The sequence below is a fragment of the Streptopelia decaocto genome (assembly GCF_964273445.1).
Source record: "Streptopelia decaocto genome assembly, chromosome: 13".
NCBI classification, from domain to species: Eukaryota; Metazoa; Chordata; class Aves; order Columbiformes; family Columbidae; genus Streptopelia; species Streptopelia decaocto.
This window is the reverse complement of record NC_138668.1, coordinates 7408576-7424871: the sequence shown is the minus strand read 5'-3', so window position 1 is coordinate 7424871 and position 16296 is coordinate 7408576. Positions and strand designations below refer to the sequence as shown.

At 40.8% G+C, this 16296-nt stretch overlaps 1 protein-coding gene across 2 annotated transcripts in view; it reads right to left on the bottom strand.

Moving 5' to 3' along the window:
• Positions 1-16296, bottom strand: part of PDPK1 (3-phosphoinositide dependent protein kinase 1) — a 61310-nt gene extending 45014 nt beyond the window's left edge. For both annotated transcript variants that reach the window (XM_082064448.1, XM_082064446.1), the window contains exons 1-7: positions 16173-16296; positions 4106-4366; positions 3599-3641; positions 3289-3426; positions 1937-2081; positions 874-971; positions 125-200 (exon numbers count right to left, since the gene is read on the bottom strand). In XM_082064448.1, the coding sequence (XP_081920574.1) occupies positions 125-200; positions 874-971; positions 1937-2081; positions 3289-3426; positions 3599-3641; positions 4106-4366; positions 16173-16196 (785 nt within the window). In that variant the 5' untranslated portion in view covers positions 16197-16296. The remainder of the gene's footprint in view (positions 1-124; positions 201-873; positions 972-1936; positions 2082-3288; positions 3427-3598; positions 3642-4105; positions 4367-16172) is intronic.

The following is a 16296-nucleotide window of genomic DNA, read 5'->3' as shown; positions in this document are numbered from 1 at the left end:
ACTTCCTTCTCCTGACACCTAATCCATCTCTCTATTTTTTTTAAACCGCTCCCCGCCCCTTCCATTTGGCAGTATCCTGGCACAGTCAGTAAAGTTCTAAAATCTGAAATACTTGATTCCTCACCTTTTACAGGCAGATTTCTCTGTTAGCAGTTCTGGAGAAACATACTGTGCTGTCCCTACAAATGAGTTTGCCCGTGCTGGTAAGGAAATTGAAAGAAATAAGCAAATACATACTCTGAAGAAGACAACCTTCCCCTTCCTCCACCCAATCAAAAACCCAAAGGCAAAGTTATGTAACACTACAAAGAACCCACAAGAATTAGGTTCAAGAAGCTGGGCATTTAGGCACTTTGTTAGGTATAAAATCTACCAAGATAAGATTACTACATCCAAGTAAAAAGTTCAACCAATCCAGTTCAGTTCAGTCCTTCGTTCAGACATTGTTTGCAGCATCATTGAGTCACAGGTTAATGCCAAGCAACCAGTGACACAAGAATCGTACAGCCCTCACATGTGAGCAACTCTGATAGTCACTGGGGTTAAATACATAAGCAGAGCAAAAACCTACTGTTTCAGCTCATCTGAAGTAACTGTTTGTATTCTTGTCTTGCAAATGAGCAGTAATTTGAAGCAGTTTAACTTCCTGCTATTTGGTGGCCTAGCTGGCTATACTGCCACACCAAATATTACCTCTTCTCACATAATCTAAGCAGTGACACTCAAAACTGTTTCAAGATCTCTCAGTGATTTTGTTACATAAGAGATAACGATATTTAAAGGTTACAATCTGGTAAATACAACACACATATTTTCAAAGGCCCACTTGCCTATAGTTACCTGTGTCACATGATGAAGTAAATAATTGCATACCTTGCCTGCTATCTGCAGATAATACTTTTGCTGTTCCAAAGTCTGTTATTTGAATGTGCATGTCTTCATTCAGCAAGATGTTCTCTGGCTTAAGGTCCCTGGAAAAGGTAGATTTTCGTATTTAAACAGCACATAAGTTACAGTTGCAAAACTGTCTAGTGGCTTATGTACATAACACTATCAAAATGATGTAGGCATTCTATGAAAATTGTTATGTCGCCTTTCTCTAACCTGTAGCTGTCAAAAGATTTTGAAAGGCCTATTAATTAACATTTTTTCTGCAAAGACCTGAAATAATGAATAATCTCAAAACCAAGCTATTGTGCATCTCACTTGTTCAACAAAAACAAACAAAATCCCTTAATTTAAATAGCATCTGACAGGCTGATTTGGCAGTAAGATCTTCTAGGCCTGTGACTCAGTGCAAAACTCCAGTCAGTCAAGCAGCTGCGACCTCCCCAGCCCAGTGACGTGGCTGGAACAGGGAAGAACTGCAAACTGCCTCCATGGCATTTGTCATATACAAATTCATGTATAATCCGTATTTCAAATGTATGTGTGGACACTGCCTCTGATCCTGAATAAAACCAGATCTCACAGTATCGTGCACACAATATATAGCAATACAGAGTTAGATGTCAAGAGGTTCACTAGCAACAACACAAAGTAGCATTGGGTTATGCTGTTATAATATTTACTCTTCACCAAGTATCCTCAGTTGACAAGAAAAGGCAACATACAAAGTATCTTTGTACGCTGGTAAAGAATCTAGAAATCTAGGCCAACCAATCAAGACTGAAAAAGATAAGTTTTTTGTAATGTTAATTCAAAAAGTCTCTTACTTTTTCATGCTGGAACAGTTGGTCTGATAAAAGAGACTGGCTCTCCTCCTAAAGTTTTCTCTGTTTAGCTCCTTAACAACGGTACTAATGCTAGAGAAATGCTATTACGCTCTCATTAGCTTTCCACGAAATCCACATTTGCTTTAGACTTCAAAAAGAACATTTCTAGAAAAAAAAACTTGTGCATAATCAAATGCATGTTGCTCTCAGCTTTTTATTACCTGTGAATAATTCCTTTTCCATGCAAATACTCCAGGGCTGATACAATTTCAGCAGTATAAAACCTGGTACAGGTCTCATCAAACGAGCCAATTTTGCGTATGTACTTTAGCAGCTCTCCGTTTTTGGCATAGCTAAGCCCAAAATCTGAATGTGAGTATAGTTAAGGTCTATCACTGACCCATTCTAAAACAAAACTGCCCATAGCTTATTTCAAAGACAAGAATAATACTAAAAATACACGAACAACAGCAAAGAGAAGCTGGTTAATTTGAAACTTTACATGGTAGCAACCCCAAACAATGTATTAAATATATTAACAACTTAGGACAGTTCCCAAGTTTTTAGCATAGCAAAGACTACATAGAGGGTTAAATTTGCAGTTTTTCCAGACAGTCACCTGAATAATTCATTTAAACTACATACATAATTGCCCTCGAAGAGAACTACTTACGGCCATAACAAGCATTCAACCTAAGTTTAAAACTGCCCCATCATCTGGAAAGTTCTAGAGTCAGACCAGTGTTCAATAAACTAGTGTTCACATTACAGAAAAAAGGCCCCTGTAAGCTCTGTTGGTGCACACCTGTACACGTGTGCTTACGTACGTACACACACAAGACACGGGGCCCATCAGCGCTGCCAGCGGCCCCTGTGACAAACACTGACCCCGGACACAGACCTTTCTGCCCTTGGTACCGCCAATGCGAAGCAGGAAGTTTAGGAGGAAATTCACATAATTAACATTTTCTTCACAAAGAAAAGCCAACCGCAAGCTAATGAGTTTTCAAGATGAAACTGCACTTTGCAATTACTGCTAGAGAGAAAACTTAGGAAACCATGATCCAAACAGAAGAGTTTCAGCTATCACTCAGATTTTTCTGTAAGGACTTTTACACAAGAAAAATGTTAATAGATTAATTGTTCAAATAAGAAATAGTAGTAAATATAGTTGGCTATCCCTATTTTAAACATATCTATTGTAGTGGTTTACTATATGTAAGAAATAAAACATTTCTAAAACATTTTTTTTAAAAAAAAACCAATATTTTAAATTTAGAGTGTTGCAAGTCACCCTTCAGCACTTACCACATGGACAATATAAGTTATTGTTTTATTCATCTCCCCTGTCCCACAAGTCACCTGCTCATCTCTTTGCGGGTGCGCACTCATTCTATTTGCTTCATTTCTATTAAAATTACGATTGTGAAAACTGCATCGCAAACATTAAGATATTTTAAATACCCAAAGTTATTCTCATCATTCCTGTTAGAAAATGTTTCAAAGGAACCAAAACTGAGGATTGCACACTTTAAAGAAAGCGTTACAGCAAATTTTAACACACAAAGGATACATAGCTTTTCGTCGTCCTGAAAGGTGAAGTAGAGTTTCACAAAGAACGGGTGATCCAGGCGGGACATGACATCTCTCTCTCGTGTCACGTACGGCACCTTGTTTTCTTTTATGATATGGCGTTTTTCTAGAATTTTAACTTAGTGAAGAAAAAGACAGAATGAAAATGCAGGAGATACAGCCAAATGAAGTCCATCTAAGTAATTGGTTTTGTTTAAAATTGTCATAATCCCAGCAACAGGTGTTTTGTTAACAGGACTACATTGATACTGTATTTTTAAAACGTTCTTGTTGAAGGAGTCAATACTTACTGGCATATTCTCTAGAACTTGCCAGTTCTCGAGCCAAGACAACCTGTTGTCAGAGGAGAGAAAATACATTGTAATGGTTCATTGAAGACATACACGAACATTGATTTTGAACTTCCAGTAGTTATTTGGAATAACGATTGTCCAAAATAAGGTATTGCAACTGCAATCAGCAAAATAGTTAAGCACGTGTTCATATTATGCTGGCTTCAGCAAGACCTCTGCAGGAATTCTGTTCAGCATCATGATGCTTGTTTTGCTAAGAGACTCATACACCTGCTGGAGTAATCACCAATTTACTCTTTTTTTTTCCCAGAAGAATTCTGAAGATTGTAATATAAGCCACAGTAAATTGCCAAATCTTCTTATAGGGGGGAGAAAAGGAAGGCAACAGGAGCGATGAGGAATATTTACAAAGATCTGTCACAGTACTACTTCTTCACATAAATGGCATAGATTGAAATATAAAAAGTTAACGTTATAAAATGTAGTTACAAAAAGTAACATTACCGTCGAAAAAGATCCTTCTCCCAGGATCTTCCCAAATTTGAAGTCATCGGGGCGTTTCTTGCGAGGCTGCGGCGGCTGCTGCCCCGCGTGCTGCGGGAGGGCGCCGGGCCGCGGCTCGGCCGGGCCCTCCATGGCCGGGCCCTGTCTGCTGCCGCAGGCCGGGGCCGCCGCCGGAGCGCTGGGGTCTGCCTGGCTCCTCACCATCGAGGGGGACGAGCAGGAGCACAACACCACGCTGGACTGCATTGGAACAGCATCGTACTGAAAACAGAAATGAAACCGTTATTCCCGTACCTTCAGATCGTTAACACACACGCCCGCACCTCATTTCCGTACGAGCATCATATAAAGTCCTGTTTGAAAGGGTTATCATTGAAATGACTTTTGGGGGGAATGCCTGTACTTATTTTGGGAATGGCAGCTCTTAATTTGTTGAACGACTCTGTTCAAGTGATGCTGCACACATACATATAGCCATAAGTCAAAAGTCTGAACTCTTGAATTCAACAATGCTTTTTTCAAACTCAAAAAAATGCTCCCTAACACCAAGATACCGAATTTCACAGTATATTTTCCTTCAAGTAACATGATTTTTAAACTTTATTTCGTGCTTAAGAGACAGAGTCATCCACCCAATCTTAACATATAGTAGTTTTCCTGAAACTAAAAGAATTATCTAGTTATACATGCAAACCTGTATGCACAAGTAACATTAGTTTGGAGATCCAAGTTACAATGAACTGTAAACAAACACGTAAAGCATGAAAATTTTAAAGGAGACAAAGAATACATTCCTACATTTTTACTTGGAATCTCACTTTCTCCGATAGTATTTCTCTCTAATACACATGGACGAAGAGTGGGAAGAAAAGAAAGCACAACATACAAAAGGCAGATCAGCCGGAGGGTTTAATAACCAGCAATATCTAATAAAGTTTTTGAAGAATGCTTTGGTCTATGACCTTCTAAAACAAGGGAGATTACACTATTTAAATTGTGCATACGGTCACATAAAGAGTTCCCAATCCCAAAGCAAAGACCCAGATTTAGCCTAGGAAACAGCAAGTACCAGGAGATACACTCCAAATACTGCTTCTTGTAATATACAAAACAGATCATCATTTGGTATCCTTTTAACAATTTTCCTCAAGTAAGACCAAAGAAACTTGTCAAGCTGCTTTCCCTCCCTGTTGGTGATATACCTTCATTATACTCCATCATATACCTTCATTAGTCTGTCAGGTGTCTGCTCCATGTGTTTTACTTGAAACTGGCCTGAAAACACAGACAGTAAGAGAGCTCTGCTGAACTACTTCTGCCAATACAAACTGAAACAGTATGCAAAGAGGGAGTATTGAGGAAAATTAACACCATTATTTTTTAATCTCAGTATTCTAACACACATCCGGCAGAATGAAACTATGACTTAATGAAAATCTCTTAACCTCAAAAGAGATGGATTATACAACCCTGCCCTAGTTTGTAACTCAGCTTGTGTTGACATTCAAATAAACATTACTTCTGACAAAAATAATTTTTTATCTCATGAATTTCAATTTGATTCCGAACAATTGCCTTCATTTCTATCAGAAACCACTTTAGAAGGGAACCGGACTTACGTTTGATCATGCATATGGGCTCCCAAATTAGCAATTACTCACCTAGCTGTGTTCTATGCATTAGGGAGAAGCAGCCCTTATTTACTGCTACACTTCTTTCAAAAACAAGATACAACTCCGAAACACACTTTACTTACACATCTAGTGGCATTACAGAATGAGACACAAACATTTCTAAGCAATGCAAATGTATACTTTCTAAATTGAGTGAAGATAACAAGGTCAAAAAGAGTACAGCTAAAACTCTCAATTTTTTCCACTCATCGTAATCGATATATAAATTCCCACAAGACTGAAAATTAGCTATTATTAGGCAACTGTTCTAAACAATATCTTGCAAAAGCATACAGGAGGATTCCCTTTGCAGCCTGTGTGCAGCCTCCTCGCTCAGGACCTCCACTCTCCTTAGGGCTTGTTCCAAGAACAGTGACTACACCAACAGTGCAGCAGATCAACAACAGGTAACCACTTCTTGCATTAGACCTTCATCTGAGCTCTGTGGTAGAGCAGAGACTGATGAGGAATCTGCCCAAAATTATAGCTATTTGCTGTATTTTGCACAGCATTCATGAGGACAAAAGGGGGACGAGGCTGGGGGAAGACTTGGAGGCAGGCGGGAGAATTTTGCTTTTCAAGAAGTTCAATAACTCCCCGAGAGAGGGATATGTCCCTACTCCGAGTCTGTTGTGCAGCATTCTTCCCTTTGAAGAGAAGTATATTGATGCTATTGTCATTAAAATATTGCATACACATTAAAGTATGTGTGCTATAGGTCACAGTTCCTTTTATACCTTCTATGCAGATATCTGAGCTGACACCATTCCCAGACTAGGTGATATCCCAACATTCCCATCCCAGCTGAATCACCTTTCCCTCAGAGCACGACTCCAGCAGCAGCCTGTATAAAGATGCACAGTAGCTAGAAGTAAAAACAAATTGTACTCTTTCCTATCAAGATTGCAACGAGCCTGACACAAGCAGGACTGCTCAACAACTGACGTGGTGCCAATAAAAGAAACATTCCATTAATTGAAATATAGTAAATAAAAACACATGCACACAGACTAAGTATTAGGATTTAAATGATGAATTGGCTCCAGTCAGGCTATTCTAGAGCAGCTCTCAGGGTTTATAAGTTAAACAGCAGCGGGGGGGGCAGAGGGAGATCTGATTAGGTTCTGCGGCTATCAAGATCACCTTGAAAACACAAACACAAAAAACCTCACCATAAAAGCACCAAGGAGCACTGTGAGAAACAGGGGGAAGGTGTGGGATGCAGTATATTTTTTGCACAGTATCTGAAACTAAGTCACAATGAATATCAAGTACAGAAAAGTCCTAAGGGAAGGAGAGACAGGAGTGAAGGACTTTGTAGGAAGAGAAGGTTATTTTCAGCCAAGGTATAACGTCAATTAGTCCCCTGACTTTCTCAAAGGAATGTCAAGATTAAGAACAAGAAGGACAGAGAAAGATGCAATAGATTGAAAGTATCAGTTACTTAGGAAGCGACAGAACTTGTTATGTTGCACCTGAACACTTACAGAAAAGGTCACTCCAACACTTGCCTTTCTACACTCCACATATTCTTATTATTTTATGTTCTGCATTATCTACCTTCTCAGTTTTATTTCAAAAGCTTCCAAAAAAAACATCTGCAGAGACTATACATGTTTCTACATGTACGTCTACACATGTGTCAGAGACAGAATACAGGCTAGCTCGTCTGGTCTAACCTCGTACAGCCACTCGTTTGCAAAAATCAGATCCAAGGTTCTGCCTCTGCTAGATGCAGATGCTTTTAGTGAGATGTGAAGTCAATCGCTGAACAACTTAAACACCTTCTAAACTGTGTCTGCAGTTCTCAGAAGCTTGAGGATGCTTTCCTGCCCACAATTATCAGCATTTCTCAGCTGGCAAGGCAGTGAGAGCACAGGCCCTCGCACAGTGACAACAGACTCACCTATTGCACGTCACGGATCACTGTGCGCCACACTGATAACCACTGATCTAATCATTTTATCTCTACTTTTAAAAACTGCTCTAACACTACCTACTTGCCCAAGTTCTTAAGGGTGCTGTTTCTAATTTACTTCCATATAGAAATTGTTTCCTTCTTAGTACAACATACTGTTCGAAAACATAATAAGGAAGACAATATCTACTGAAGATAAGTGGAATTATAGATCAATAGACATGTCCAAATCTTCATTAATTTTCAATAAATCACTAGAAACACTCTTTGTTTTATTTACATTCCATGTGAATTAAGTCCATACATTGTTCTTTTCCCTTCTTAGCTGCAAACAGTAGAAAAATGTTGAGATAAGAAAACTTGAATCAATGCAAAAAGCCCACTAGATATCACTCCATTTTTCCTTTTATACTTTCCTCACTCCCCTTTGTATGAAAAATCAGTCACAGGCAAAGCTCCCAGCTATCTAGAAAGACATATACTTTCTGGAATCCTTTTTGCAATTCAGCATTTTGACAACAGCACTACCACGACAACTTTCAATATATCTTAGCACATAGTATGCAGCAAACAAACACCACGCACAACCACAACTGCATCTCTGCTGGCTCTTTCCCATCACCAAATCCGCAACACTGCTTTGCTGATACAGTTCTACTTGAAAAGACTTGGCCTTCTGAAGTTTGGAGTATCTTTTACTTGTATCCTAATTGCCATGACAGTGAACCCTGAAGACAACTCAGTGTCTTTGCTTCCACTGAAACTCAATTCGCAAAATCTCCTTTCTGGTACAGTTGGTGCACGCAGGGTCCTGCCCCACCCCTGGTCCGAGCACTGAGTCCAACTGCATCACTGAATCTCCAGCTGGATTAGCATGTAGGGCAGACATGAGCATCCACTTGCCTATAAGGCCTTTTTTTTTCTTTGAAAGCAGACCTTGCTAACAGAAAGTATTATTTACAGAAAGCAACCTGTGCTTTACACCTCAGCTGGTACATCTGGTTTGATAATGAACAATCCTGGTGAGACTTTATAAGTTAGAACATTGGCACAACCCTCTCGTGAATGTTTTTTATGGTAACCTGTATTAGGGGTCTACTAAATGAAATCATGCAGATAGGCATCAATGAAACATTTGACTTGGCATTATATAACACCTGAAATACAGAATACTGAAGAAAATGAATATAGAATATATTCTGAGTAAAACTGGTTAAATTCTTCAACAACTTATAATTAATAGTCACCCTCAAACAAGGATGACTTCCAGTTCGCACCTGGATTGACTCTCAAACCAAAAAGATTGAAAGAAAAAGAGTAATTGCATAAACTTAAGGGGGGGGGGGGGGAGGGGGGAGAAAATCACTCGCCCTTTGTCAAAGTAAATATCTTACTTAAAGTAATCCACACCTTTTGGTAAATTACACAAACAGATCTTACTTTCGTCTCTACCAAAACATTACTATAAATCAAAATACAGCTCAAGAACTTAGGCATAACAGTGGGAAACAAGTGGACAAAGAACTTAACCTAGTCCATACCTGAATATACACAACTAGAAAGCACCAACTAGTAGAAGCAAAGTCTTTCTGCCAGTAGTACTGTGCAAACATTAAGGAGGAAAAGAAAACAAACCAGTTTCAGGAGAAAATCAAGACACTGAACCCCTGTAAAAACATCCAATCATCTGACTAGGGTAAGCTCCTCAAGTCTGTGTTCATTAAAGAACCTGACTGTTTCAGCCTGGTGGTATCAAAGAATACAGAACTCCGAAAATTAGGGTCACCTGCAATCCAAAACAAGTCTTACTGGATATAAGAATTCCTGATTGGGGTATGTCACAAGCATTACATTAAATTGCTATTAAGAAGTTCACAGACTACCATGAAGATAAAGCAACACAAACATGTATGCCCTACAACAGCATAGTCTGCTTAGGAAATGATAGGATTCAGAAAGCAACACAGCAGCACTGCAGGCTGTCTATGAATGAACCTTTTCACCTGCAAACGGAATTCGAGAGGATTTCAAAACACATACTACACGACCCAGTGTACGATACCCTCCCTGGCTGGCAGTCTGCAATCACAGCTTCCACATCTGCCCAAATCTATGCATCTAAGATTCCATGTCCAAATTAATACGCTTCTCTTCAAGTAAAAACATGGAGTCCACCTATTTATCTGTGAAATTAAGGAGAAATAGAGGCCTCTATTTCACATTGAGAGAATGTAATTGTTTTCACCGAACAGGCGCTTCACAGTTTTAGAGATAAAGCTGACTCACTACTCTTAATACTGACATTCTGCTAAAGACAGTTAAAGCTAGATACGCTTGACCTGGGAGGTTTTGTGAATTATTTTGATATTGTCATACTAACCAAAAATTCCAAAATTGAAATTTATTTTGTATTGCTTATAATTTAAACGTTGACAGCCTGGGCATGAACAGGTAGGCAATTATATTTAATATATTCTTTTCATGGCACACTGGTGTTTCAGAGAGTTGACAAAGATGCAGCAACTGCACCTGACACACATCCTGTACCTGAAAAAGAGCATAAGAAGGGGCAATTAACAGATACCATGCACAGCTTTCCCACTGGCCTCCTCCCTCCTCTTACAAAGATGCCAAAGATATTTTCCCGGGTCAATAGGATGTATTTTCCTACAGAGGGGTTCTTTGAAGACCACAGAAAGCCACTTTCTTCAAACTACACTAAACAAACCCTACTCCGAGTATTAGTTATTCATAGGTATTAAAAGAGCATTGACATCCATCTTCTGTAGCACAGCGGTTTGTGTTTATGCTGTGCAGAGCTGCATCAGCTCTTGCAAATCTCATCGTCAGATGATATGCAACGATTCCTGCAGAGAACTTAGATCAACCTCATCACACAACAAATGTGTCCTACAGAAACCAACCGGCACAGCCAGCAAAACACTTCGAAGCCCGTTTGTCAAAAATCTATAGCTTGATCAAGGTTCATAAATGGTTACCAATCACTACATTTAAAATAACAGATTGAAATCTCATCTTTCAATTATAAAAGCTATGTTAACACAACTTTGTTTTGCAAGCGAATCTTTATAGTCATACATCTACATGGAGTGCCATTTTTTCATATCAGAAGTTGCCACATGAAAAATCTGTTGTTAAATAGACCATTTTTATGAATAAACTACGCACATTGCAAAGGCATTCAGCTCTATAAAAGGAGAATTTTTTTATAGTTTAAAGAGACTGCCATGCTAACTGATTAAAGAAATCTGAACTCCGACCCATCAGAACAACTGTGCTCACCTGCACGTGCAGAGTCACTGGAAGGCAAACATTGATGGGAGCACTGCACAAAGCTGTTCCCTCAGAAAAACCTCTTGAAGTATTTTGATAGAACTGACCATCATTCAAAAGAAGACTCCTTTTAAAATAACGTCCTGGTAATATATCTCAAGATTAAGGATTATAACTATTAACGGAAGGGAAAAGCTTGGAGCAGAAAATTCTTCAAAGATGCTATTCTACCTAAACTGTCTGGGACCTTTGCAATAGTGGGAAACAGAAGTATGAAAAGAATTCGAGTTGATGTAGTCTGCTTGATTTATTAACAGCGCTAATACAATTCAAAGAAAAAATACACTAATACGAAGGTAACGTTGAAAATACTTGTACTAAATCATCATAAGATACAGTTATTATTTCAGAGGAAATACAAAGCCCTAGCTATGTCTGACAATGTCATGTTGTAATAACCTATGAGAATTTGATTAGTATTTTTTTAAGGGACTTTGTATTGATGTAAGGCACAAGTAGGTTGTTTAAAATACTCCAGTATCTAGTCAGCAGTTGCTTGCCTTGTTCAAAATCAATTTTGGAAGATACCAGTCCTATATAATAATCTCAAAACATCAGAGACAAAGCTCGGCTTTGACACTCCACCTCCTTTGCAACTGAACTGACCACCTACCACCCATTCCTGACTTCCTGCAGTCAATCTCTAACACAGTTTATCCAGACGTAAGAAATGAGGAAACCAGACTCGTGTTATATCAGCCAAAATATAACCAATAGGTTCAAGGATGTGGAAGCACAGATAACACATCTACATTATTAAGACTGTTTTGACTCTTCATTTAGGGAAGAAAGTTATTTTATCCACAAGAGTGATTTTGTTTCTACAGAAATGAATTTCTCACATACAGAGCAACATTGACCCAAACACTTTAGTTAATGCAAATGCCTTTTTCTAAATTTGACAACTTTACACATACAGTGGTATTTCCTGTCACTAGTTTCCAGCATTCTAATTCCAAATTCAGGTAGGGATTAAAGCTAATGAAAGGATTTGTGAGAGCCTGCCTATCAGCCAGTCACCCTCTAACCTCCTCCAGTGCTAAGCTAAGCAAAGCACTTCGGTTCCAAGCACCTTTGGGGGCAGAGACTGTTTAAGGGCCCCTTCCACTGCCTCCCCCGTCCCATTCTGAGCCTCAAAACAGATCAGAAACAGGAAACCACAAAAATCTCTAAGAACCTAAAGTCAGCCTATGCCCCAAATAGCTCTATATGTAAACAAGCCATTGAGAATTCATTTCACACAAGCAGATCCAGGCCAGCTCACAAGAAAACAAAAGGCATCTGTGACAGCAACGGTCTTGATCACACTCTGCACCATCCGTCACCTCCTGAAGCACACCAACACCGAGAGGTGTTGCACCGCGCGGATGGGAACTCACGCTAACAAACACACAAAGATTTCCTGCATTAGGCTTTTCTAGCAATTCTAGAAGGCAAAGAGAACAGTTTTGGGTGAAGAGCGGAGCAGCAGCCACACCGAGGTGGGAGTATGTATGTAGATGGAGCATACAAAGGTTGGATGGCACTGTCAAGAACTGTAAATTAAATTCCTGCAGGATTACTAAATAATGGAACATCAAATTTAATACTTTGTTTTCAGAAGAATGTGCTAAGCAAGATAATTCTTGCAATTTTTCACCATAAAGAATTATAGAATATTTGCCAGTATTTACTGCTTGTCTCTTAAAGCACAGAGCAAAACTCAGTTTCAATATTTAGTCACACAACAAACCACTTCTTTCCTACAGCACTGTTGAGTAGAAACCATAAGGTGTGAAAAATAAGGTTCTAGATGAAACAGTTGACTTTGTGCATGTTGTGTTCAGTCTTTTCATACACTTTATTTAGACCTCAGTAACTCTCTACAAGCTTACCTGCAAATCAGAAAGGGAAGTGGTGAGGGAGAAAAATCAGCTCCTTCCCCTTTTTTGCTTCTTTTTTATATATACATAATCTAACTTGGCCATATGCAAAAAAAGCTTTGCCATTTGAAATATCAGAAACAATAATTCCTTGGCTTCATACAAATTCTTCAGGAAGCTCCAATATGAGGAACCTGGAAGATTTTATCTTTCAAACACAGTGTTTTCTGAATTAAGTTCTTATCTTTCCATATTAAAAAGTAATTTCTCACTTATATTCCGATGCTATAAATGTGCTACTTCTACAGCAATCCATACAGCTTTTCTAGAAAAAAATAAAGGATAAAATACAAGGTTACTGTTAAAAAACAAGGCTTACTAAAATATTTAACATCTTCATAGATCAAACCTATTTTTGTTATTTTGCCAGTTTATTACCTTTTTTCAGCGTAACAGAGTGACTGCACCTCTGGTTTCACGCCTTCTGTATCAAAATTCCTGCAAGTACTTCAATAGCCAGCATCCCTTCCCAAGCGTCCCTGGCAGTGCTGTCACCCAGCGATCTGCTCTGGGGAGCGAGATGAGCCCGAGCGCACGGGGCGCTGACAACGCCCAGCTACAGCAAACCTACCCCTACAGCATCAAGAGCTGTGCAGAACAGACCCTACTTAGAGCATTGTAAGTAACAGACCAATAACCCAAACAATAATTTTTTGGGTTTGTTTTTTAAAAAAGCCTACCCACACAGTGGATTCATTGTTCAGCTGAGCATCGCTATTATATTCAGATTATTCTCTGCACTGCCTCCTTGCCACTAGCTACCACCACTTCCTATGTTAGAAATATGAATGGATATAAAACTGCTCCTCTTCGGCTTCTTCCATTTTTTCACCTTTGAGCATCATCTCAACAAGATCTTCTATTTTCTGTTTGTGCAGCCTGCTTTGGTAAGAGATTTACAGAAAACTTACCCCATTTAAAAACCTATGCATGAGTGATAAAGACTAGTCACAGCCTTATCCTGAAAACCCAAGAGAAGAGAATATTAAGGAGACAGGTATGTAGGGAAAACCCCTCAAGCCTGTCTGAAAGTTCTATATCTACAAATAACCACAAAGAGAACTCTTACCATAGCCTAGTTTAATTCCTAGCATACATACAGAACTTACTGTACTAAGAACCCAGATCTTTGGCAAGTGTAGTTTATATTAGTTCTACAGGGAAAGAAAAAAGCCAGCAGTTTTGTCCAGACACATCCATGACTATACTACCGGTTTTATCAGGTCAGAAACACTGGCAGAATCTCATAATCACCAGGGCAGCTAAAGCAGTGAAATTGTTACTGACGATGGAGATGTAAATAACCATTCTTCCAGACCCTTCCCTTTGAGAGGAAGAGCACTTCTTGATGTGAGACCAAATACGCTTACGATGAACGTATGAACAGCAAATAACTAAGACCACACTGACAACTGTAACTAAAGCAGCACTGAAGTTGTTTCCTTCTTAAAAGTGCAATTCTCTCCTGGGTACCACATCTTCAGAAAAAAGCAGAATGTTTTAGGAATTGTTCCCACATACACAAATACAAGAATTAATTGTTTTAGCAGAGGAATGCTGGAGCATTTCTTTCAAAGCTGTGCTCTATTCCCCCACCCCAAGTCTTTTGCATTCATAGCAAAATAATCACGAAACTCACTAATGTCATTTATTCTATCACACAAACATTAACAGTAACTTGCTCAGTTTCAGATATACTGGATTTCCCACGTTTGATATCACCTGAATTACAAAAAGGTTAGGTGAATCAAGACACCTCCATCTGCTACTGCAAATCACTACACTCACCTGACCAGATAAATATTTAACAGGATGGAAGAGAAGGACCTAAAAACAAGCTACCCTGAAAAATAATCTTAGTTTTAACAAAAATGGTTGTCAACTTTGTTCCTCATTCATTCTCTCTCTGTATGTTCTTCTAGGCAGGGATCTAAACCGTATATAGAAGAGGAATAGAAAAGTATTTTGGAGAGAACCTGGAAAGAGAGGCAACAAGGCCAGAAGCACAAAAGGAAGTGTACTCCCTGTTTGATGGTATCCAAGTAAACAGAAGTCATCTCTGATGCTGAGAAGCAGCTATATGGAGCTCTATCAAGTGGCAGGGAAACAAAACTAATTCCTGTAATAATCAAACATCGCTTTACTTCATAATCCTTGATACAGTATTTTGTGTCCTCTCCTGTGATGCTAGTCCACATAATAATTCTTGTCTTCAGTCAACAAATATGATTATGTCTAACAACCTGATGAAAAAGCACTGAGTACGAAGAGAAGAGCACATGGACACAGGACTTGAAGAATCAGCGCAGCTCGGCCAGTTCCCACAAAACAGACCCTGCAGCCCCGTCCAGCCCGGCAGCTCACGGCCCATAGAGCGACCACCAGAGCCAGAAGTGCCGGGTGCACACAGGATAAGGAACCACGGCCCATCAGTTACCAATGACACGGCACCAATGACAGCGGTGGTCGTCTTTGTCTGAAACACTCTTTTCGTAAGGGAATTTATACACTAACGAAAACATATAAACTATAATGCAAACTAAGATTTACCACTTCTGTGTCTCAGCTACAACACCATCTTACATTGGCCAGTGCTCGCAGGGCAGTACAGTTTTAGTTATAGACGCTACAGTTTTACACTACAGACCAACGTCAACAACCGCGTATGACACACGCCCTATCACGACTCTACGATCTTCCCCACGCGTTTGTTTCCACTACAAAATAAACCCTTCACACAGCAACAGGTGGGTACCGGGGCCACCGCGGCGGCTCTCCCGGCGGGACACGGCCCGGCAAAGCTGCGCCGCCGCCCGGAACCGAGAGCGACGCTCCGCCGGAGGCCGCGGGGCGGCCGCTCCGGCCTCGGTCCCAGCGCCGCGTCCTCCCGCCGCCGGGCCGGCCCGGGCGCCTGGGGAGGGAGCGGGGCCCTGCCCGAGGCCGCGGCAATCCGGAAGGCGGAACGAGGCCGGCGAGCGGCGCGCCGAGGCCGGCCCCGTGGAGGGCAGCGCCCGCCCGGCCGCCCTCCCTGCCCGAGCCGCCGGCAGGACCGCCCAGGAGACCCCACCGCGACCCGCCGCCCCGCAGCGCACAGGGCGCGGGCGGCTGCCCCCGCACGGGCCGGCCCCGGCCTACCCGCTCCCCGGCGCCCCGCGGGCCGCGGCCGCAGCGGGCTGGGGCGGCCCCTCGCCCGGACTCACCAGGGGGCTGCTGGTGCTGGCCATGGGCCCGCCCGGCGCGGCCCGCGGCCCGTCGCCCTTTAAGATCCCGGCGCGCGGCCGCCGAGCCCGAGCCAATGGGGCGCCCGCATCCTCCGCCCGGGAC